The 25,241-nt window shown below is 33.9% G+C and overlaps 1 protein-coding gene across 2 annotated transcripts; it reads left to right on the plus strand.

The window, feature by feature from the left end:
* The first annotated feature begins 2,790 nt into the window (after positions 1-2,790).
* Positions 2,791-16,197, plus strand: LOC18050731 (molybdopterin biosynthesis protein CNX1). Of its 2 annotated transcripts, XM_006446620.2 has the most exons (13): positions 2,791-3,089; positions 3,552-3,678; positions 4,634-4,764; positions 6,280-6,381; positions 6,453-6,536; positions 7,477-7,704; positions 7,904-8,094; positions 8,234-8,338; positions 8,487-8,795; positions 11,481-11,638; positions 11,785-11,891; positions 14,409-14,465; positions 15,369-16,197. In XM_006446620.2, the coding sequence occupies exons 1-13, from the start codon at positions 2,892-2,894 to the stop codon at positions 15,585-15,587; spliced, it is 2,016 nt and encodes a 671-aa protein (XP_006446683.1). In that variant the 5' UTR covers positions 2,791-2,891; the 3' UTR covers positions 15,588-16,197. The 2 variants fall into 2 exon arrangements, with proteins under 2 accessions (XP_006446683.1, XP_006446684.1); XM_006446621.2 differs by lacking the exon at positions 3,552-3,678 and having other exon boundaries at positions 2,831-3,089.
* Positions 16,198-25,241: the final 9,044 nt, after the last annotated feature.

Consider the following 25,241-nt stretch of genomic DNA (forward strand, 5'->3'; position numbering starts at 1 on the left):
AATTTTTAGTGTAATTTTTATGATTAAAACTCAAATGTAAATAATTAAACTAAAGAATGCTGATTAGGTTGGCAGGCCCAGCGGATTTTTTAGGTACCAAACCCAACTGCAATTTACAGTGAATTTAAGTTTGAAATACAAAACTGCTCGCAATTCGTAAAATTACTTGCAACGACTGAGTTTTTGAGTAAGAGGCTAATTTTGTCATCCCTAGTCAGGATCACGAAAAATTATTATATGACAGAGGTTATTAATTTATAAAATATTAAATTATAGAAGTTTTGAGGTACTTAGGTTCACAAATTTTATGTACATCTGTGTAAAGTAAAGCCATTTAAACCTACTAAAATACTCTCAACACTCATTTACTCACTACACCATTTCAAAAGTTTAAATTTTACTGTATGCATCTAATTAAATACCGATAATGCCCTTATAAACTAAATTCAAAGAAATTTGTGAACTTTTTTTTTCCTCTCGCCTTTTCTCGCTAGTCTTTGCACGATTTCATTATATCACTCTTCCTAATCACAATTTAACTTAGATATTAATAGCTTGGGCTTTCTTTTAACAAACTAAGATCCCGTCATTTATATCAATTGAATATTCTTATAAAAAAAATTGAATATTTGCTATTCAGCAGACTTGCTACAATGCTACTTGTAGCAAGAACACTATAAGTTTATTAATACGAATAGAATAAAATGAAGAAAGAAAAATTCAAATGCTGTTAACACATATAGAGAAATTGTTTTAGCAATTATCATCTATCTAAAATTTATAGCATACTAATTTTTGTGGCTGGAATCTTATAATGATGATTAATAGTGAATCAAATCCGGGTTTTAGGGTAGAAAAGTTAATGATTCCGAGTAGGGGTGTTCGCGGATCAGATTTTACAAATTGGACATCAATCCATATCCGATCCACGATTTTGCGGGTTATAAATTTTCAATCCAATCCAATCCACGAATTGATGAATTTTAATTCAAATCCAATTCATACGTCTACGGATCGAATGCGGATTTGACCCAATCCATATCCAATCCACCATTTTGTGAATTAGTTTACGGACTAAAATTTTTTAACTTTATCAAATGCACAAACTAACTAAATAAAAAAATTAATATAAAAATAATTCTACTACCGATCAAATTTAAAATTAAATAAGATTTAAATAAAGCTGGAAAATACATTTAAAGTTTCAAAATATAAAATATCAAAAAGAAAAAAAAAACTCATTTGTTTAGATCAGTATATGGAAATTAACTATTTAGGAAGTTATAGTTGTTTATTTAATTATTTTTAATTTTATATTATTATCAAATAAGATATAATATAGTGTTAATGTAACTATATTTTAACTTATTTATTTATTGGTAAGTACTGATTCCTCTCTACGCACATTGTGTCTCTTATTTGCTTTATTTCTTTCTCTTTCTATATGGTTGTACTCTTAATCAATAAATTATTTAACATTTTTTTAGTAATAAAAAACATCTTAATGATTTTTTTGGTAATAAAAAAATTATTGACAAGTGGATGTAGAGGGTATTGTAGTGGGTTCAAATAATCCCACTCATTTTTTTATTTAATTGTCAATTTTGATCCCATTCTGAATCAGATTGAAATCTAATTGATTGGATCCAGTTGGGTAAGATATTTTACCCACCCTTAATTTCACCTCTCCATTCCCAATTGAGATTGCTATTGATAGGTTCAAAAGAAATGTTTAAAATATAAAAATTAATTTAAGTGTTGAGTAAATTTTTTAATAAATCACTTTTGATAAAATTATCTCATCTTATAGCAAATTTTGAAAAATAATAAAGGAATAGATTTTCAAAATCTAATTTTAGGAGTTAGTTTTATATTTAATATAATTTCATATATATCATAAAAATCCAAAATAATCCTTAGGTTGTAAAATATTAAATTTTAATAGATTATTATTATTATTATTATCAATAAATTTAATAAAAAATTATTTTATTTATAAATTATTATATCTACATTTTTGTGTATATAAATTTTATTTAACATTATGTCCATTTTAGTCATTTGTATTTTTACAACAATTAAAAACTCATAATACTTTTAAAAATATATTTTATTAAATATTTAATTAATTATTTTTACGGTATAATTAACATTAATTATTTTAAAAGTTATAACTAATAATTAATAGTTATAACATTACTAAATGTACCCTCAATTAAACATGAAAAGGTATATTATTAAATAAATACCAAAAACGAAGTGTACGTTAATATTTAAGTTAAAATTAAGAGGTAGATAATAATTGAGTTACCAAATGTTTTGATATGTTCTACCGCACCCACAAATGTTTCAATAATTTTCACTCCACACCCATTTCCGATAATTTGATCTTTATTTTTAAACAAACTGTTTGAAATTTAAATAAATATAAAAAATACCTCTTATTTTGAATTAGAGAAGAATTAAATGACATAAAATGGTAATCTAATAATTGATATTTACATTAAAAATTCTTAATTTAAGGTAATTACACAATAATTCTATCAATTAACTTATTAAATAAATTTAATTTATCATCATCTAATAATATTTAAGGAATAAACTTCTAAATTTACCCTTACCGTTAGTATAAATGGTCAAATTAACGAATTTAGGTACGAAATAAAAATTATTGAAACATCTGAGAATGCGGTGGAAAATGTTGAAACATCTAGGGGCAGGGCGGAATTAACCCATTATAATTTTACCAGAATAAAGGTCATAAAAAAATATTATCCCATAACAAAATGCTTCCCTCACCGCTTCATGTGTCATCCCGTTGGCTTTCTGGCTTTGCAGTTTGCACTCTTCATCTGTCTATGTTCGATCAGAGTCCGTTTTGACTATTCAAAATGGGTGGAAATGGAAATGGTGATTGCTGCGGCAGCCAAGAAAAGATTATATCAGCGGAAGAGGCTCTTCAAAAGGTTCTGAGCGTTGCTCAACGCCTGCCGCCAGTGACAGTGCCGCTTTATGAAGCCCTGGGCAAGGTTTTGGCCGAGGATATTCGTGCTCCTGACCCTTTGCCTCCATATCCAGCTTCTGTCAAGGTTTATTTTCATAACACGAAAAGCTCTTTTCTTTTCACTTTTCACTTGACATGATTAATTGGTTGGTTGTATTTTGATTGATTTCAATTTTGTTTTTGAATATATTCGTTTATATATATATATATATATATGGATATCTGTTCTGATGCTCTCTCTCTCTCTATATTTATATATATAGTGGAAAAGTGTGAATTGGTGTCTATAGAGTGGGAATGATGTCTGATTGCTAGACTGCATTTTTGCATCATGCCACTCTAGTATTAATGCTCTTTATCTTTTGGATGTATTATCAATCTTGAATTTCAATGAAATTTGATTTTTTCTTTTTTGACTAAATGGACGTTCTTTGTGTACAAAATAGAATTCTTTGCATGTAAGTTGTGAAACCACCAAGGCTTAGGAATTTGTAATTTACGATGGGCAGTTGAATGATGTTCATAGAGTAAAAATTGGCTGTTGCAGGACGGCTATGCTGTAGTTGCTTCAGATGGGCCTGGAGAATATCCTGTTATAACTGAATCTAGAGCTGGAAATGATGGAATTGGTGTGATAGTGACCCCTGGGACTGTGGCTTATGTGACAACTGGAGGTTTATAAATTTATTTTGGGTTAATATGTATATCTGATAGTTTTATCTATCAAGCTGATCTCCAGTTGGTTGTTTTGTGAATGATAAAATTCAAGTATGTTTGTGCATCATCCAGAATTTGAACTGTGCAGTTGAAAATACAAACCAAGACATGGCAACTGTATGTCGTCCATCCCTTTGTCCCTCCTTGAATGAGCAACAGCCTCGTCAATAACCATTTTAGCAGTCACCTCAACTCGCTTTCTTATCTATTGGTCATAGAGTTATTTAAAAGAAAAAACTTGACATTAAAAAATGTATCCTCGGCTGAGAAAAAAATGGTCTCATTAGTATTCTGAATTAGCCGTCTAAAATATCAATTTTCTGTTTTTCTTTTGCTGCTTTCTATGGGGTTGTTTAGGTCAAGCGGTGTTGGTTTTTCCCTCTGAGCTACAACTTTTTCCATTGTAGGATCTGCATTTGCTGAGGTTGGATTGGACTAGGGTATGATAGGTTTGGATGGCCTGGGTTCAAAAGCTTTTCGAGGGGACCTTTGAGCATAAAATGATAATTGCTCTTTCTTGTGTGCTTTTTCTTTTCGGTTTTTCATGATTGATCAATCAATTCACAAATCATGATTGAATATGCTGATGCAATTTGTGAGTCAATTGGATGCTGATTGGGCCTTCTATATAGTCCTAATATTCCTTCAACTGTTCAAAGGCATATGACCTAGAAAACAAAGTTTGGGATTTTTTTTTAAAACTTTTTTGCTAGGTCATAGGTATTTAAATAACCTAAGCTTTTGAAACAAGATCACAACTTTAGTTATATTATTTTTGTCTGGAACTAAGGTGTTGTTCGATTATAATTTAAATTGCAAAAGAATTTTTGTTAATGCCATTCAAATTGGTTTAAGCTCTAGATCTATGTGTGAATTTTTTTACCTTCTCTCTGGTCTTTCCTCCTTCCTCAGGACCAATACCGGATGGTGCTGATGCAGTTGTGCAAGTTGAGGACACTGAAGAAGTCAATCATACTGCAGCAGAATCCAAGCGAGTAAAAATATTGGTACAAACCAACAAAGGTGTTGATATTCGTCCAGTGGTAGGGTTCTCTCTCTCCCTTCTCTCTCCTTTTTACAGTCACACATACAATCAAGAGGCCTTGGTTTTTGTGTAAATTAGTACACAACTTTTAGCCCATTGGATTACACTTTATATGGCTTGGTTGTATCTTATATGTGCATTAAATTACAGATGTTGGATTCAATCCCAACTGTCAAAACTGCATTGATCCAAGGGTTTAGAAGTTGTGTAATATTTTGTTTAAAAGATGTGATGCCGTGAATCCCGTGTTTGTGTCTATTCTATATATGTATAATGACTTCATCAAAGTTAGGCTCATGGCAATATTGAGATCAATTTCTACCAAAATGAATCTATAAATTATATTTAAGATCTGACTTCATCATACTTGCAGGATTTTATATTTGCACAAAGATAATTGTCACACCTAAAACATAGTTGTCTTTTGTAGTTATGCTAGTTAAGGTTTTTTGGCACTTCATCAAAGTCAAGCTCCTAGAAATATTGAGATCTCTTGCCCATCAAATTTATTTATATAATTAAATTCAAGATTTTTCTAATTTTTCTATAATCAGCATATCATACTTGCAACATGTTTGGTTTGAAGAAAGATAATTTTTTGCACCTAAAACATAGAAGTTGAGGTAGGACAAAATTCTTTCAATGGTTTACTAAGGATTTTGATTGCACTCACTGGACAAAATATCGAGGAAATCCTGACAAAGTCTTGAAAAAGAGTCTAGAAGAACTTCTGTACAACCATTCATACTCTTTAGACATTTCTTTTACAGGATTTGGTATTCTTTGCCTTTAGATCGATTGGAATCTCATTTTAAGATCATTAGTCTACCTAGTTCCTGAAATTGGGTCTATTTTAAGGATTTTTGATTAGAAACTTCCCTCACTTTAGCCCAGAATATGCATAGAAAGACAATTAATTTAATATTTTTAACTGACTTGGCAGTAGAAACACATAGACGGGGGTGCTCATCTACTAGAGTTGAGATAGTACACCATACATTAAAATGTTATTTGGGGTCTTCTTCCTAGATGCATAAGAAACCTCAAATGTACGTCTGGATTTACTGGAGAAAAACTACTTCTATGGGGCATGAAATTAAAGGACCTGAATTTTATTATTTCTTTGTTAGTAGTCTATCTTCTAAGTGGTGCTTAAATATTACAGGGTTTTGCATCACTGTGCCTGTTTCCTCCACTAGTTAATGACCCAGCCCCTTAGTTTTATTGCTCAAGGATTTTTCTTTTGACTCTTAAGGCCTACAAAATGCTTCTGACAAAAATCTCTGATGCAAGAATATGCTGTATAGTGACCATCTTCTACGGTAAAACAAAATGACTACTGGATTGGATAATTCATCTGGATGTTTAGTCTACTGAATGATCAAATAACACTGTTTCTCAGATTTTTTATTTACCATGTATAATTATGATTTATTGAGGATTCATATTTTCCATTCAAGTATGCTTTTGTACTTAGTATTTTAAAATACTAATATGAGTATCTGTTTTAAAGGGATATGACATTGAAAAAGATGCTATAATACTGAAATCTGGAGAAAGAATAGGTGCTTCAGAAATTGGGCTACTTGCTACTTCAGGCATAATGATGGTGAAGGTAAATTACTGTACTTGTCAAAGTTGTACTTGATTTATTGGTAACAAACTAAGGCTAATGCAGTCTTGCAGGTATATCGCACACCAACTATTGCAGTGCTTTCTACAGGAGACGAACTTGTGGAGCCAACAACCCAGTGTCTAGACCGTGGCCAGGTACTCTATCTCTATTAGATAATTTAAAGTGTATGACATAGGATGCAGTTCAGAATCTCAGGATTCATTACTAAACTCGAAATCACATTCCTCCTGTTCAAAGGATTTAAGCCCAGACTAAGATTTTTCAGTTTTGGGAATATTGATCTTTAGAAGTGCGTGCTACTTGAGACTGGTGTATGCAATAGATAATCAAAAAGGTCAAAATCTGAAATTTAAGCTATACAAATCATTCTTTGTTGGGATCTGTAGTTGAATGAAATAGTGAAATTATCGTTTCTTTTTATCTTTTTCTTTTTAATAAATTGGAAAAGCTATATATATATATTTATATGGAAAAGCTGAAAAATTGGAACCATTGAAGTAATTATTCAACCTAAAAGATGGTATATTGCATCTTCCTTTACCAAGAGAGTTTAATTTTTGCTTGCAGATGGAATCTTTTACCCTATCTTCTTCCCTAAAATATCTTCCTTCCCAACTTTTCTTGAGGAATCCCTCCATTTGTCTTCTACATTGAGGGGGGACGAGCTTTGTGACAACTTCTGATAACTCTTCTGTTGGGCCGAATAAGAAAGTAAAAAGAAAAATATGTTTCTCTTACTGAATACAGTTCATGAAACTTGTGGTTAGTGAACATCAATATTTCAGAACAAACTAGTTTTGTACAGGATTCATCACCACTTCATTAAGTTACATGTTTGCCATGGGTTGTACAAATCTATAGATAGGACTTATCTGAACTTAAGTTGCATTTTTACCGTGTTTCATATTTCCTAAGAAGGAATGACAATCATGCTTGCCGAGATATCACCATCTGATAGGTGTATTATAACTTTGGAAGTGCACCAAGGTTTCTTATTGTGTCCCTTTTGGTTTATGCCAAAAATATCCTCATTAGCTTATATTTGACACTAAAGTTGGTTAATCCTTTCTGCAGATTAGGGATTCAAACCGTGCAATGTTACTGGCAGCTGCAATGCAACAGCACTGCAAATTTATTGATCTTGGTATTGTTAGAGATGATGAAGAAGAACTCGAAAAGACCTTGGATAATGCTTTTTCTGCTGGAATTGATATTCTTCTAACTTCTGGAGGTGTTTCCATGGGCGACAAGGATTTTGTTAAGCCATTGCTTCAAAAGAAGGGGATTATATATTTCAACAAGGTAAATTATTTGCTTTTTATACTCTCTTACTTGATCATCGGAGAGGTATTGGTTTTCTTGATTCTTGAGAACCAACTTATTTATTGGTGGCTGGAACTGGTAATCTTCTATGAAAATACGCAGAGCTCAAGTATTTGATTCAATGTTTCAAATTTTTGTGGTTATAAAGTAATTATCTTATCATGGATTACCTCTTCAGGTTTGCATGAAACCTGGGAAGCCTTTGACATTTGCTGAGATCAATACAAAACCAACTGATGATGTGATGGTGAATAAAATTCTTGCATTTGGATTGCCTGGAAACCCAGTGAGCTGTATTGTCTGTTTCCATCTCTACATTGTCCCTGCCATTCGTCGTCTTTCTGGATGGGCAAACCCTCATCTCTTGAGGTTGTTGTAACTTCTGGAGCATGCCACTCCTCATCCTCACTCAATACTTGCTTAAATTTTTATTCATTCATTAATAAATAAAATTTACAGCTAAGTGTTTTCCGGACTGAACACTGTCCTTTTGCTTTACTATATAAAGAGTGCTGGCTCGTATTTGCCAGCCTCTGAAGACAGATCGAGTACGACCAGAATTTCATCGTGCCATTCTTAGATGGAAGGCCAATGATGGATCAGGCAGTTCTGGGTAAGTTTTGTTCACGGATGTTTCCTTCCATGTCATGATATCTAAGTTTGAGAATTCCTCTGTGATTTTGGATGTGGACTTGAGGGTCATTTTTAAGTCTCCTTCATTCGTTAACTTAATAAATCATATGTTGTCTTATGGGTTTCAGATTTGTTGCTGAGAGCACTGGTCATCAGATGAGCAGTCGACTCTTAAGTATGAAGTCCGCTAATGCCTTGTTGGAGTTGCCAGCAACTGGCAGTGTAATTTCTGCTGGGACTTTGGTGTCTGCCATTGTGATTTCTGATATAAGCAGTACTGATAATAGCAAAATTGACACGTCATTGGTTTTGGGTTCTACTCTGCAAGGAAGCAAACCCAAGGAAGTAACTACAGATTGCTCTGGGTATACTGAGTTCAGTGTAGCTATTCTTACCGTGAGTGATACTGTTGCATCAGGCGCTGGGCCTGATCGAAGGTATTATCCTTAATGGTTCTTTAAATGCTTGCTTCTGGTACTGGATCTGAAGCTTCTTTGCTGGTAATTCAAAAATTAGTTTAAGAATAATCTTTTAATGTAAATCTATTTCAGAAGACTACCCAGACCTTTCCAGTTTCCATGACTTGATAATTTTAGATTACTAGCCTTTTGGAAAGGGTTTGTGCTATGAGTTGATTTAAGATTAAGGGCAATCAGGGTTATAATGATATAACAATATGTTATGGTTAATAGCTGTTGCGTATTTTGTCCATTATTTATTAATACAAATACTTTCTCCCTCCCCCTCCCCCAACACCAAAATAATAATAATAATAAGAGGGAGAAATAGAAAGGAGTGAGATAATATTTGGAACTGAATGAGAAACTGGAAGGGGAGAAAAAATGAAGTTCTTTGGGGAAAGCTTATTTCTTATTCCAATAATCATCAAAGCCTGCTTGAAAATGAAAAACTAAAACCGATTTATCAAATCTTAAACAAACAGGAAGTCAAAATCTTAGGAAATTAATCCCTTACAAAATATAAAAATATAACTCAATTAAACTTCATGTTTACTTTCTGGTTGTCAGCTAGATTTCTTGGGTTGAAAACAAGAGGTTTGAGGTTGGAACCTGCTCGCGTGTGGGAAGGTGATTTGGTTGTCATTAGGCTAAATAGGCCAAAAAAGAAAAAAAAAAAGGAAAATTTCATCTTTATTTTGCATCGTTCTCCCTCACTTAGAAAAACTTGACTCTTGGCGTGTAGGAATGGTTAACTTTTGGCTGCTTGCAAGAAACCAAAAAGTACCAAAGTTGATCTTGTGCGGATGTAGAAAACATATCAACAATAGGTTTGCAACAAGATGCACTAGTGCTAATAATGCATGGAGACTCGACGCGTAGGAACTTGGAGAGGTGTCTGAACAAAAAATAAAAACCTTAATCTTGTGAACATCATGGTTCGGTAATAATGTTACCACATTAACTTCTGGATTAGAGGTTAAATTGGAAGAGGATTTAAGTAAATGTACATATGATCGAATGTAAGGGACAATTAAATTGTAGGTCATTGAAGATATTGTTTGCAACTGTTGACATCAAGATCAACTTTTTAATTTAGGAAGCAATGGTGTTGTATTCTCAATAGCTGCATATAACTAGGTTTATATCGATCTTCCATAGGCCTTTCTCAGCTATTCTCGAAATCTGGGAGAACCTTTGTCCCCGATAGTTTGTCACTAGTTTTGAAGCTTTGTGCTACGAGGTGGTGTGGATGAATTTTGGGAGGTGTTTCATGAATAGAATAGGCTAGGTTTTCGATTTTCTTCTGCTAATATTGTAAAACCTCTCATTCTATTCATTAAATTGCAAGTCAAGAGTAAAATGAGTGTTTATGTAGATCCAGCTAACAAGATTCCTAAAACCAGAGTATATAGGAATCTTGACGACAAATATATATTTAAGAATCATCTAAAGACCATTGAAATGACCTAATAACTCATTATAGACCCAAATAAGACCCAATGAATTCAGAAACAGTCCATTCCGTCAAATCTGTGAATTAATTTAAGACCATTGACTCAGCTGTAATGGATACGTATCCCACACGAAAAGTTGCTTTTGTCATTGTATTCTTTCCAAGTATTTTTTAGTGAGTAGTCTCTATTGGTCTTATATAGCTTACTTGTATCGTAGGCATACAAGTATTTACTGTGGAACTTTCTCTAGTGAATTGTTTCTGGATTTTTTGTAGAAGCTATTTCATTTTTGTTGTTGAGAATGATTACCTGATTATGCAAAAATTTATCCTTGCATTTTCTTGCAACCATATCCGAAAAGAAGATGATCTCATGCTTGGTGAATTTTCTATTTTTAATTTGAATTCTAATACTTCCATGAAAAGAAATCAGATATGCTAATTCGTAAATAGATGGCATCCAGATACACCTTTTGAAACAAGTGTTTTAAAGAGGTCACTTTGTGGATGCTAAAGTGATTGAGCAGAGCTGATGTTCCACTGTATCAGAGTTATATATGGAAATGGTGAATGTTCTGCTACATATATAACCAACGAATAGATTAATGGTGTCTTCAACTCATAGTGCAAAGCATCGTCTATAAAATTTCTTTTAGCAGGGATATGGATGGTCCGTATTTAATTTAATAGCATCTGGATACGCCTCTTTGAATCATTGTTTCAGAAGGGTCACTTACTTGATGCCAAAGCAAAATTGCAAAGTTGATATTGCTCCTTGTCAAAGTGAAACGTGGAATGTACTAAAATCTTTGCAACATCGTTTTACCTTAGCAGTCATCTTTGGCGAAGTCCTGTTTTCTTTGAATTTCGGCAAAACCTTTACGCTTTATTCATAAATCTCTCTCTTTTTATTTATTTATTTATAACTCATTTGAACACTAATGATTTGGACAAGGGCAATGGTTGTGATGCATCATGTGAATAGACCTTATGGTGTATGAATATTTTAAATTCCTTTCAATTCTTTTTCCAGGTTAGACTCACATTTTCGAGTGGTATTAACATATTGGAAGTTTGGTCTTAAGCAAGCAATGATATATTTATATTGTTTAAATCATTGGAAAGATATCAAATCCTTCTTTTGCCTCTTTATTTGTGCATTTCAGTTTTTAATGTTAATATTTTATTGAACACATTGCACTTTTCAGTGGGCCTAGGGCAGTCTCTGTTGTGAATTCCTCTTCAGAGAAGTTAGGTGGAGCAAAGGTGGTTGCAACGGATGTCGTTCCAGATGATGTGGGAAAAATCAAAGAAGTTCTCCGTAGATGGTCTGATATTGACAAAATGGATCTTATCCTTACCCTTGGTGAGCATCTTGCCTTGGATTTGTTATCTTGAATTTTTTGGGACAATATTAAAGCTCTGATTTTCTTTCTTTCTTTCTTTATTTGTTTATCCTGACCTTTTTCCGCCTTTTTCCTTCTCTTTTCTGAATATATTTTCTTGAACAAGGTGGGACTGGCTTCACCCCAAGAGATGTAACCCCTGAAGCTACAAAAGAATTGATTGAGAGGGAAACACCTGGTCTTCTGTATGTCATGATGCAAGAGAGTTTGAAGGTACCACCAGATATGATAGGAGTTACTAATTCAAATATTGGATTATATATAGCATTTAACTTTTCTATATCTGACTCTCTGTTTTAGAGTGATAAGATTATTTTGTAAGAAATATATTTGACTTGGGTGGAAACTGTGACTTAGATACTGAAGTCATTTTGGTGGAAGTCTGTGGACATTCAAAACCAAATTATTTAGTTCAATTATTCCATGGTTCAAGCACTGGTTTTGTGCCAATGTTCTAGCTTTATGCTTGAACTTCAACTGTCTAGGTCTGTCTATGGTTTCGTCTTACATGTCACATTTAATGTTTGCTCAAAGGTCAAACTTATATGCATTTTCAGTTTCATTGTGAAGTTTCTGAGTTCTGGTGTACTCATTTTGAGAGAGAGAGAAAATGAAAAAAAAAAAATACAAATGTGAATCTATTTGTAGATCTGCTCCTGCCTTTTACAATAATATTTCTTTTTGTATGCATTTAGGAAGGATGTTGTATTGTTTTGGTTGAAATCTGAGCATGGTGCTAATTTTGAATCTTGATTAGCTGAATAAATGTTTTCAGAAGATTGTTTTCAATAGTTAATTCAAACTTCTAGAAGCAGTAGTGAGGTGTCTGAGAAGTATGGTGATCCTATTTTCTTTACTCCCATTTTAATCAAAGAGAGATTGAGCAAGATTATTTTTAATTAAATGATTTTGAAACATGTTATTCCAATTAGTAAATTACATCACAGCTCTTGAGGTTTCTCAATTTGACATGAAATGCTAAAATATTTATGTATTGGACACTCACTGAAGCGTTTCATTACAGTGAGTAAACTTGAACAACTTTTCTATTTGTATAATGAAAACTCCTCAAGACGAACCACTGTAGGAGCTAAGCAAATGAGTAATAACCTACAAACATGGCTGCATTTTAGTTTGTCCCTGACCCATAACTATTGGACACTGTGAAACTTCCTTTTTACCCCTCTTGCTGTTTGTGGAAAACCGTTATCTTCGCCTTCACTCATGCTGCCATGAAATCATTTCATCAATGCAACGATGACCAATATCATTTGAAGAAACCCAATAATTAATCCTATTGTGAGATACACCCAGGGTTTCTTCTTTTGTTATGGGGTCTTTCTCAATCTTCTCAGTTGCAGAGAAATGGAACTGCAATTATTTTTTTATTTTTTCAATTCTTTTTGTGTTTTGTATTATTGCTTTGCTGTGCTTTTTTCGCTGGACATGACGAATGTGTTCATGTTAGTTCATGAGTGGCCTAGAAATTTTGGCGTTCGAGTAGTTAATGTTCTGTGTTTTGTTTCTTTGTGGGCATCTACTCTTTGTATATATTTCTCTGTCTTATTAATGACAATTTTTCTTTGCTTTCTTACACCCCCCACAAAAAAAAAAAGTGAATGAGTTTCTTTGTGATTCCGAATTCTCCATAGACATAATTACCTTGTGCTATATGTAATCACATGCCAGACTAGTATTATGGGTACTCAGACCAAGAACTGAATAGCTATTGTTGTTGAAATTTTGGCCTGGAATCTTGTTAGGGTTCCAGGTCGTTAATAAGGTTTCGTGGATGTTCTGGGTCAAGGGTGGAGCTACTGGGTTCGGCAGGCAAAATGTCCCCCTCCGACCCAATGATAATCTTTCAAATAATACCATGTCTTATTCATGTACTGTCTCTGTTATTAACTTGGTTAATGACTTTTTTCTTCCACGAAATGAAAATCTAAACAGTGAGACTGGAAAAATATTCTTTTCATTTGTTCCCCTTTAAACTTTTTTTTTTCACTTTTGTCCCATTTTACAATATTCTCTCTCTTAACTAATGGTATGTTTTTTCTCTCTCTTCCTCAAAAGGAGAGAATTATTTTGACTCTTTGAGTCTCAACAAGTAATTTGGTTTTGGCATGGCTGTTCTGTCTTTATTTACAAGGACATTGAAGTAAAATTCAGAATTTTACTTCATTTAGTTATATATGGTTTCTTTTGTCATTTGCTTTTACATGGATATATCGGCATTGAGTTTTCAACATCAATGATCAATTACAAAAATGATTGAAATATAGAAGACTGGACCATTAGATTTTTTTTTTGGTTATTTTGAATTGTAATATTTAGTCATATTCTACTGTTTATGAATGTTTCTTTGTAACTTTTCTTGACATACAACCACACGCTGTCACATTTATTTGTATGCATGGATATGCTGAATGATTTATGAAAGATTTATTGCATTTTTATAAATCCCTAAAAGCTACTAGGCTATCTTGAATAATTGACCATAAATTATAATGGCTGAGCTTTCATTTCACTGGATGTTTTGGCTCAAAGTGATATATCAGATGCTGCTCCTGCATCTTTAACTCCTTTTGACTTCTGTCCTCTCTCTCCCCACCTTGTCTATTATCAATGTTGGCCTCCTTTTGAAGTACTTTTGTTTGTGTCAACTAAAGTTCTACTAGGAATCTTACTTGGTGGAAATTCTGTCTCTGTTTTTATCCTCCAAAACAGGTGACACCATTTGCTATGCTCTCGCGTTCTGCAGCGGGGATCAGAGGGTCAACACTGGTAAGCTACAATTATTTTGCTTTTGTTATCCTTCTTGATTGTACTGTGAAGGAAACTCACACTATAATTTTAGAGGCCATATCTTTGCACTATCCTCAGATTTCTCATCGTTAAACATAATTATTGGTTACTCTTTCTTTAAGTTTAGGAATAAATTTGGATAATATGTCCTAAAATATCGGAAAGGAATCTGAAGTTTATATTGCTGGTGAATTATTAAAAGAACATTTATTGGTGAAGTTTGTTTGGCAATTTGATGGAAATTTAACTTCTCTACAGCGTAATTTGTGCTTGAAAGTTTCCACTATGCCTTAAATAACAATGGAAAGTTTTTTTTTTTTTTTTTCCTCCTGAAAAATAAAAGTACAAAAGCATTGGCTAACATTTGGATATGCATGGCAAGAGAAATGTCTAGTTTCTTTCCATAGCATCTTCAGATACCATTTGGAGAGGAAAAGACTTGACTATTGGATTCAATATCTTGTTGATTTGAGATTTCTTTTGTATTTTTGGGCTTGAGAATGTTTTATTTGACAGTTCAAGTCGTATGCTAGAACATCTAGCGTCGATACCAAATTCAATAAAAGGGCCTTGATTTTCAGAGGGAATGATTCATTTTGCTGTTGGTAGTACATGTTGACCTTTGGGTATACTAAAGGTATCTTACAACCTGATATATTTGGTAGTTGAACTTGCTCAGCTGTGTCCAATGTTTTATCAGAGGATCACATGAAATAAGGTTGTAATCATCTTATGCAAGCTAAAATCCAATTATGATTATGCCTTTTGACTGATGTATTGCTATATATGAAGAGCATACCAGCTCTATGAAATGGTAGGTAGAGTAAGCATTTTGCACTGACATCCCCTTAATCTGTTTTTCTTTTATTACCATGTGCTTAGATCATCAACATGCCTGGGAATCCAAATGCAGTTGCCGAATGCATGGAGGCTTTGCTGCCTGCCCTTAAGCATGCATTGAAGCAGATAAAGGGGGACAAGAGAGAGAAGCATCCTCGCCATGTCCCTCACTCACAAGCAGTGCCTGTGGATACATGGGAGCACAGTTACAAGATGTCCTCTGGTGGTGGCACAGAACCCAGTTGTTCTTGTTCCCACTAAAATATGTTGGGTAGAAGAAACTATGTAATTTTATGTATAATCTGGAGAGTTACTTCTGCATCTGTTTGTAAGGTTTCGACGGTTTTCTTTCTTTATGGTGCTCAGAACTTGGCAATTGTGCTAAGTGGCAGCATGGTACAGCAAAGAAATTGTGAGTTCACATCACTGCAGATTCTTAGTATGGTGACTGAGCAGCTGCTTCATGAAAATAATGATGTGGTCTCATTATCATAGATGAAATACTGGAGCAGGATGTTCATTTATAATATAAAATGGGAGCAAATTGAGTAGAAGTTGTCACTCTCATGGCTTAAAGGGAGGGAGATTTCCATGAAGGAATGAAGAGAGCAAAGAGAGTGCACATTCTGTTGGGTAGCTCGGAACAAGATGCCCACTTTCTCTCACCGTAACTAGTGTCATTCCTCTTACTGTAACTAGTGTCATTTCTCTTACTGTAACTATCTTACTCCATCGTGTTGTCATTCAATAAATTTCATCACTAAATAAAATACTTGAGGAGATAGACTTGAAATCTTCTAAAACGGGAAGGCTTATGGCACCTCATCATTGATGTATCATGGATGCTGACCAATCTTTTATTTATTTATTTATTTTTATGAGACTATTGCTCTCTTCAATCAAATTTGGAGGAAGAAAATTTAAATTAAATCCATACAATGCATCTGTGGAAATTTGAATTATTTTCCTCACACTTATGAGGGAGTGACTCTAGCTACTGGGCTAAACCCTAGTGGTTGGATGCCGACCAATCTAGATGGGAAGATTGGGGTTGTTAAGTTGGTATCTTGATAGTATAATAGTACACTTTCATCTACATTGCCATTGGGGTTGTTAAGTTGGTATCTTGATAGTATAATGGTACACTTTCATACACTTTCATCTACATCGCCGCTGAAATGTAGCAAAAAAATGAGGGAAAAAATTTAGGTAATCAATAGTGACTTCTCTTGAAATTCATACAAATCTGAATCTATCTTGAGTTGATTAACCTTTAAATTCAAACTCCGACCCTATTAGCTATAAGATTCTTGATGATGGATCGGCCGGTAGAGGGACCGTTTGTCCGGTAGGAGAATTTACTGATGGATTGATATATTCATATGAAAATGAGAAAGCGATACTTCATGGTTTGGTGAAATAGTTATGAACATCTTTCTTTTTTTTTTTTAAATGACTGCACTAATCTTTTTTTAGATTATAAAGAACTTCTTTTGAATAAATTTTAAGGGTCTCTGTGATTTCTTGACGCAAAAATGAATCATGATGAGAATAAAGAGTTCTCTAAGACCATTTTGCCAAATAATAGTGTATTACTGCTATCTTTTTTCTAGAAAAAAATTGAATTAAATTGATACGCATAAGTTACTAATAATAGTATTGATATTTAACCTAACATTTTGTTTTATTGAATTTATCAAAATTAATTTTCTTTATTAAAATCAAACAAAATTAGGAGATATCCGGAAAAGGACTTGTGCAACCAATGGAACCATCTTTGAAATTTGGCAAGTTGGAGTGTAAATGTTAAAAAAATATCAATAGCACCATTTCCCGAAAGGCTTTGTCAATGAGGTTGTTGCATTCTTTAGAGAGAAAGCTAAGAACGCTGAGAGAAATTAGCTCATTTTCTCTCGATCCATCCACTTTCTCTTTATCCTTTTCTTTACTATTTCTTTGAGTGTTCTCTCAGCTTTCTTTCTATTTAGCACCACTCCGAATATTCACACTTTCACACAGTCACAGTTTGTGAAAAGACCTTTGTGGGTTTGGTCCGAGTTGAATGCATGAGTCCAGTTGTCCACCAGTGTTCGAATAGATCCGTTCCACCTGTAGCATCACCGACCCATGCATAATGCATTCCCCCTTCGAAAATATGAATGTGTAACACCCAAAGTATTAAAAAAGCTGATTAATAATATTAATACAATTTAAGTGAACTCACAGCATTCCTTAATTTTAGGTTGATATTGGTATTATTGAGAAGAATGGTATATGCAAGCTGTGGCACATAGTGACCGGCATAGCCTCATACCTCGTCTTATATTGTGGGAGCCTTTCAAGCCAGCTGATAGGAAAAGTATAAGAATCTTGTGCAGTGGATTTATCAGCATTAGGGTTATAGTATGATTTTGTATTTGAGTACGAAAGCCCCATCCCAGCTGGAGATTCCAGAGAAATCGCATATGCCATATTCATCATATTCATCAATGGTGGAATCAAAACTTTAGTTTGAGGGGCCTGTAATTCAGAACAGTTAAGAGCTATAATTGTCAAAGTTTTCCAATACATTGAAAGAAACAAGGAAAGGCCACTCTACCGTATCAAAGGTTTCCTATCTAACAAATTAAAGGCCTCAGAAATTAATCCAATTGAAAAAAGGTTTTTTCTTCGCATGCGTGTGTGTAAAATATATCAGGGGTTAGTCAAGTTATATGAATTTAACCTAACTCTCAATATTATCAACAAAAACCCTAATATAATCCTCACCAAACAATAGGGTTAAAAACAGTGCAAAATCGGACCAGCAACTGCGGGGGATTCGAAGAAGAAGACGATAGAAGAAATGTTTAAATTATACACGAAGAGCAAGACGTGGAAGCAGCCTATGGAAAATGCTGGCCCGCCCCGAAAGGTGCATCAGGTCAATAAAGGAACTTGGACCATTTTTGTGGTTTTACGACGATAAGTCCACGACGATAATCAGACGCACGTGCAAGGTGATGAAAATGAAAGTTCTGGAAAATGCTATCACATCTTATTACTTTTGCATCATAAAATACAAGGGATTATATACAAAATTCTAGTTGACTTCTAAAGATTAATAAAGTAACTAAATGCAAAGCTGTACAATCTCTAAATTAAAGAAATAAAGGTAGGAAAGTAAATAAAATTAGAGTAAAGAATATCCAGTAATTAAGAGGAAAATCTGCAGTGCATTAAGGTAATTAATTATATTCTCCAACACTCCCCCTTCAAGATGGCAGGTGAAGGTCTTGAACGCCCATCTTGGAAAGCATTCGATGGAAAGAATCAGCTCCAAGAGGTTTACTAAATATGTCTGCTAGTTGTTGTTGTGAATGAATGAAGGTTGTGCGAACAATTCCTCTCTGAATTTTTTTCTCGAATTAAGTGGCAATCAATTTCGATATGCTTAGTTCGTTCATGGAAAGTGGGATTAGCAGCAATGTGTAAGGCAACTTTATTGTCACAATAAAGAAGTGCAGGTTGAGGATGATTAACTCCAAGGTCTTTAAGTAAATATAGTAGCCAACTGATCTCACAGCAAGTTGTTCCCATTGCTCTGTATTACGCCTCAGCAAAGGAGCGAGATACTGTTGATTGCTTTTTAGATTTCCATGATACCGGAGAATGACCAATAAAAACACAATAACCAGTGACAGAACGCTTGGTATTTGGGCAACTTGCCCAATCTGAGTCACAATATGCTTGCAAATGTAGTGCACTAGAGGATGAGAGAAGTATTCCTTGTCCTGGACTCCTTTTTAAATAATGTAATATCCTGATTGCAGCAAGGTAATGGGGTTGACGTGGTTCATTAAGGAATTGACTGAGAGTTTGAACACAATAGGCTATGTCTGGTCTGGTGACGGTAAGGTAGAGTAATCGTCCAATTAATCGCCGATAAGAGGATACATTTGAGATAAGTTCACCATCTGAATTAGTCAACTTTAAATTTTGTTCCATGGGAGTTTTGGATGGACAAGAGCCAAGAAGACCAAAATCCTCAAGTAATTCCAGAACATATTTTCGTTGACTTAAATAAATCCCACTCTTAGTACGAGCAACTTCAATGCCAAGGAAGAACTTTAAGTTGCCAAGATCCCTTACTTTGAAATTGCTCTGTAGCCTCTCTTTGAGTTTTTGTATTTCGATAGTATCATCACCTGCAATGATGATATCGTCTACATACACAAGAATCACAGTGAAGGAATTATTGACTACCTTAGTAAACAAAGAATAGTCCGCCTTTGACTGTCGATATCCAGCATCTAGCAACTTATTGGAAAGTTTTGCAAACCATTGGCAAGAGGCTTGTTTGAGACCATACAAGGATTTTTGAAGCCTGCAGACTACAGCTCGATTTTCTGATTCTTTGTAACCAGGAGGGAGTTGCGTATAGACTTCTTCATTTAGGTCTCCATGTAAAAAAGCATTACTAATATCAAGTTGGTGGAGACTCCAATTTTTCACAGCTGCAATAGCCAATAAACAACGCATGGTAGTGAGCTTTGCCACTGGAGCAAAAGTTTCTTGGTAGTCAAGTCCCTCTTGTTGATCATATCCTTTGGCCACTAAGCGAGCTTTATAGCGTTCAATAGTCCCATCTGCTTTATACTTGATTTTATACACCCATTTACAACCAATAGCCTTTTTATTTGGTGGTAGAGATGTAAGGTTCCAAGTCTGATTATCCTCCAAAGCTTTGATTTCTTCGGACATTGCATTCGTCCAATTCTCATCAAGCATTGCCTGTTTAAAGCTTTTTGGTTTTGTGGTGGATGAAATTGATGCTAAAAAGGAACAATAAGAAGGAGAAAATTTGTCATAGGAAAGATAATGATGTATAGGATAATGTAAAGATTTACTTACAAGACATGAAGAAGATGTTGGAGATGATAAATCACATAAGGCCAGCTTGCAATGATAATCGTTGAGGTAAGAAGGAGGATGAGTGTCTCGAGTGGATCGTCGAATCATTATTGGTGGGTCATCAACTGGCTGGTTATTTTCCTGACACATTGGTTCATCAATAGGAGTTGGACTAAGGTCATCATGATTTTGTTCAACAAGTGGTGGACTAGGGTTATCATGATTTTGTTCAACAATAGAATAGGGCACGACAATTTTATTAGAAGGTGGGGACAACTTTTGAAGGAAAGGAAAAATATTTTCATGAAATTGTACATCTCTGGATATGAAATTTTTTTTGTTATTTAAATCATACAATTTATAACCTTTTTGAGCATATGGATAGCCAAGGAAAACACAACGGGTGGCTCTAGCATCAAATTTTGTCTTTGAAGTATTTGTATTGGTAGAATAACACAAACACCAAAAGACTTTTAAATGTGAATAAGAAGGAATTGCTTCAAAAAGCATTTCATAGGGTGTCTTACCATTAAGAAGAGGAGTTGGCGTCCGATTTATAAGATAAGCAGCAGTCAAAACACATTCTCCCCAAAACTGTAAAGGAAGTGCTGCTTGAAATCGCAAGGCACGGGCTACATTCAATAGATGACCATGTTTTCTTTCCACAATCCCATTTTGTTGGGGTGTGTTAACACAACTCTTTTCATGAATGATTCCCTTAATACGATAAAAATCTATCATGTTAAATTCCAACCCATTATCAGAACGTAAAACTTTAATTTTCTTGTTAAATTGGGTTTCAACGTAAGAATAAAAGGATTGTATGAGTAAGCAAGTCTCACTCTTACACTTCATGAGAAAAATCCAAGTACATCTTGTATGATCATCAACAATAGTAAGAAAGTAATGAGCACCAGATAAAGAAGCAACATGATATTTTCCTCATATGTCACAATGGATTAAATCAAAAGGCTCCAGAGAATTTTTATTACTTAAAGCAAAAGGAAGACGAGTTTGTTTAGCTAATGGGCAGACTTCACAAACTTGATTTAGATTAGAAACATTTAAATCAGAAATATAATTAGAAAGTAACTGAAGACGTTGATGGCTTGGATGTCCCAATCGTTGGTGCCACAAATTAGAAGAAGACGTAGATTGTAGACATTTTGGATGAGTGACTGGTAATTGAAATAAGAAAAAGCCATCATGTAATTTACCCGCTCCAATCACCTTCCTTGAGGACTGGTCCTGTATAAGACAAGAATTGGGTAAGAAAGTTACAATGCAGTTTGCATCATGAGTGAGTTTTCCAACTGAAATTAAATTAAATTGGAAACTAGGAACACAAAGAACGTTATTCAAAACAATATTTGGTGTCAATTGAATTGTACCAATATGAGTAATTGGGGCATTTACCCCATTAGGCAGTTTAACTGTCCTTGAACAGTGAGACGTGATATGTGAAAAAATTGAGGGAGAACTGACCATATGATCAGTAGCTCCAGAATCAATAATCCAAGAAGTAGAGTGTGGTAAATGAACAACATTGAGGGCAATACCTGTCAAATTACTTTGGGGAACATTGTTACTCACTAGATTTGATCTTGATTGAATGTTGATTAAGGCCAAGATCTGCTGATATTGTTCTGGCGTGAAAGGAGAAGCTTGCAATGCTGGAGGATTCATAGAAGTTTGATTGGCAGCATGCTGATTTTGGCCCTTATACAACTTATGGCCAGGAGGATATCCATGCAATTTGTAGCATTTTTCTTTCACATGTCCCACCCTTCCACAAAAATCACAAGTTGGTTTATTATAATTAGATGTATTCTGCCTTGGAAATTTACCTGAAACATTATTGCCTTTGGCAACCAAAGCAGCAGATTCTTGTGTCTGCGCAGGTTGCGTACTAATGATGCCGCGCTATCGCTCCTCTTGGAGAACCAAAGAGAAGACTTTCCCAACGGGTGGAATTTGATTCATCAGTAAAAGTTGGCCTCTCACGACTGTGTATGTTTCATTTAAGCCCATAAGAAACTGCATGGTACGATCTCTGTCTCTATATGCTTCAAAGGTTTTGTTAGAATCACATGTACAAGTGGGCATGGGAGAATATATATTTAATTCATCCCATAAACCTTTCAGCTTAGAGTAATAGGCTGTAATAGAGTCCAAACCTTGGGATATAGAACTGATTCTTTTTTGTAGTTCAAAAATACGCGGCCCGTTAATTTGAGAAAACCTTTCTTGAAGATCTACCCATAAATCATGAGTTGTCTCTGCATAAATAGTATCTCCTGCAAGCTCTGGAGTAATAGCATTCACGATCCAAGAGGCTACCATGTCGTCACATTGTTTCCACAAGTCGAAGTTTGAATATGAAGTGGAAGGCTTTTTTATTACACCATTGATAAAACCAGATTTGTTTTTGGCACTTAGTGCTTTGATCATGGCCCTACTCCACATGGTGTAATTTTCTCCATTTAATGGAAAGGAAACCAAAATGGTTCCAGGATTATCTGAAGGATGTAAAGTAAAGGCAGCATTTTCAGTCATGATGACTAGTATCCAAAGTTTGAAAAGAAGGGGAAATGAATAGCAATAAGAATTACTGCTCTGATACCATGATGAAAATGAAAGTTCTGGAAAATGCTATCACATCTTATTACTTTTGCATCATAAAATACAAGGGATTATATACAAAATTCTAGTTGACTTCTAAAGATTAATAAAGGAAAGTAACTAAATGCAAAGCTGTACAATCCCTAAATTAAAGAAATAAAGGTAGGAAAGTAAATAAAATTAGAGTACAGAATATCCGGTAATTAAGAGGAAAATCTGCAGTGCATCAAGGTAATTAATTATATTCTCCAACACAAGGTCTGTACAATATTTTCGACGAGATCTAGGTGAACGTTCCCGATAATAAGATGACAAAAGACAACAGGATGGACACGGTCGAAGTGGTGATTGACCAAGAATAGAACTCGATTTGCCTTCACAATATGAGTGCTACTAAATGGCCAAAAGGACGAGAGAACGACGACACAAACGGCAGCATGTGCTATAGTTTCATGGGTCCTTCTCTCTGTTTTAAGAATTGATATATCGCGGCGAACAAAAGCTGCTCTGAAACTCCCCCCCTGTTTTCGGACATCAAATGGATCTGCTTGAAAGAAAACCGGTATGACAATCTGGCCATTTATTTTCTTGCAATCAAGAATCTTGATAAGTTCATTGAGCCACCATTTGGAAGAAGCATCGTCTTTTGCGAAGATAATTATCGAAATATCTGATGTTTCGATTGCCTTTAAAATGGTGGGCGAAATCTCATCTCCTTTCTTAAGTTCTTCATGTCAACGAAGAATTGTATTTATTTCCGATGTAAAGCTACAGCTAAATGGGTAGTAAACAGAGAGTATTGTTGAGAAAAACCTCATATTTGCTTTTAGCCGTAAAGCGGGAAGAAGAAGAAGATGATGAAGCCATTTTTGTTACTGAATTACTCAGGGAGTGTTGTTGAGTGTTAGTTAATTTAATAGAAGGTACGGTAACATGATGTTATTGTAGATAAATTAAATTTTGTTATAATAAATACTTAATTCATTATAAAATTAAAGGGAAAATAATAATAATTTATATAATTAATCTTTTGAGCAATAAATCTTAAAAAAGGGGCAAAAAGAATTTATTAAATTTTATTTATTACTAAAAGTGGATCCATAACCCTAACTAATTTAATTTTATAGTTTTATTTAAATTAAGTTGTTTATATTTAAGTTTTATTTTCAATTGTTAGATAAAATAAAATAAACAAATTAAATCTTTTCTATGTGGATTGACCTCAGACTCACCGAGATATAATATAATAAGACATTTTTATATTTTGGAGTTGGAAATTACTTTTAAGTCATGTTAAGTTTTTGACGCTGTTGACGGGGAGAGATATTTATTTTGTTTTATTTTTTCTTTTATTTTTACTTTTTGTGTAAATTTTCAATTACCCCTTTTTCTTTTCTTAAATTCTGTTTCACCACAAAAGTTCTCGTTTTTGGCACATTCTTCTCATAATTACAGTTTGACTATAAAATCATAGAAAACTTTCAAATAGGTTCCCAGCCAATATTTCCCATAAATCTCAAATTCGAACCTACAAGGCTACAACTTAAACTTTTTTGGACCATAATTGGACTTCTTTGGAATTGATTCGGACTCAATAAAAAGAATATTGACTTTAAAAAGTACAAGGCCCATTGATTTGAATAAATCACTTAATTGGTTGGTAATTTTTAAAATTTGAAAAAAAAAGAGCCTACACTTTAATTATTTATGTTATTTATTTCTGTAATTTAATTTTCGCATTTATTTTATTTTTGGCTTTTACTTTGTTTAAATGGTTGGTTTATTGCCTATTTAGTTATTTTAATTTTAGTTAATTAATTTTTAGTTAATTAATTTTTGTCTTTTTTTTGTACATTAATCTTGTTTATTTAATTTTCATTTTGTCTTTAATTTGTGTAATTTTTCATTTTTTTTTGTTATTCATTTGTTTGTGTATCAGCTTTACAACATAATTTTTACACTCACACATCATCATTGTATGAGACGTTGGTCTCGAACTTTAAGTGGCAGGTTAATTCGTAGATCTCAATCACCACTACCAATTATGGACGAGATCCAAGACGAAAATATTTTGGGTCAACTTAATCCTCCAGTTGATAGGGAGACAACCAATCTCAACGTGATCAGAATCAACTGAGAACTTTGAGAGACTACATGAATCCAATGAGAACTGGAGCACCGTCGTGTATAGTATTCCTCCAGAAGTATCTCAATTCAACTTCAAACCAGGTATTATCCAACTTTTAACAACATTTCATGGTTTAGAATTTGAAAATCCATATTTGCATTTAAGAGATTTTGAGGAAGTTTGTAATACATACATAGACCAAAATTGTAGCATGAGCATAATTAGATTAAAGCTTTTTCTTTCTTCACTAAAAGATAAAGCTAAAACTGGCT

This window comes from Citrus clementina, unplaced genomic scaffold (assembly GCF_000493195.1).
Source record: "Citrus clementina cultivar Clemenules unplaced genomic scaffold, Citrus_clementina_v1.0 scaffold_2, whole genome shotgun sequence".
In the NCBI taxonomy this organism is placed as follows: Eukaryota; Viridiplantae; Streptophyta; class Magnoliopsida; order Sapindales; family Rutaceae; genus Citrus; species Citrus x clementina.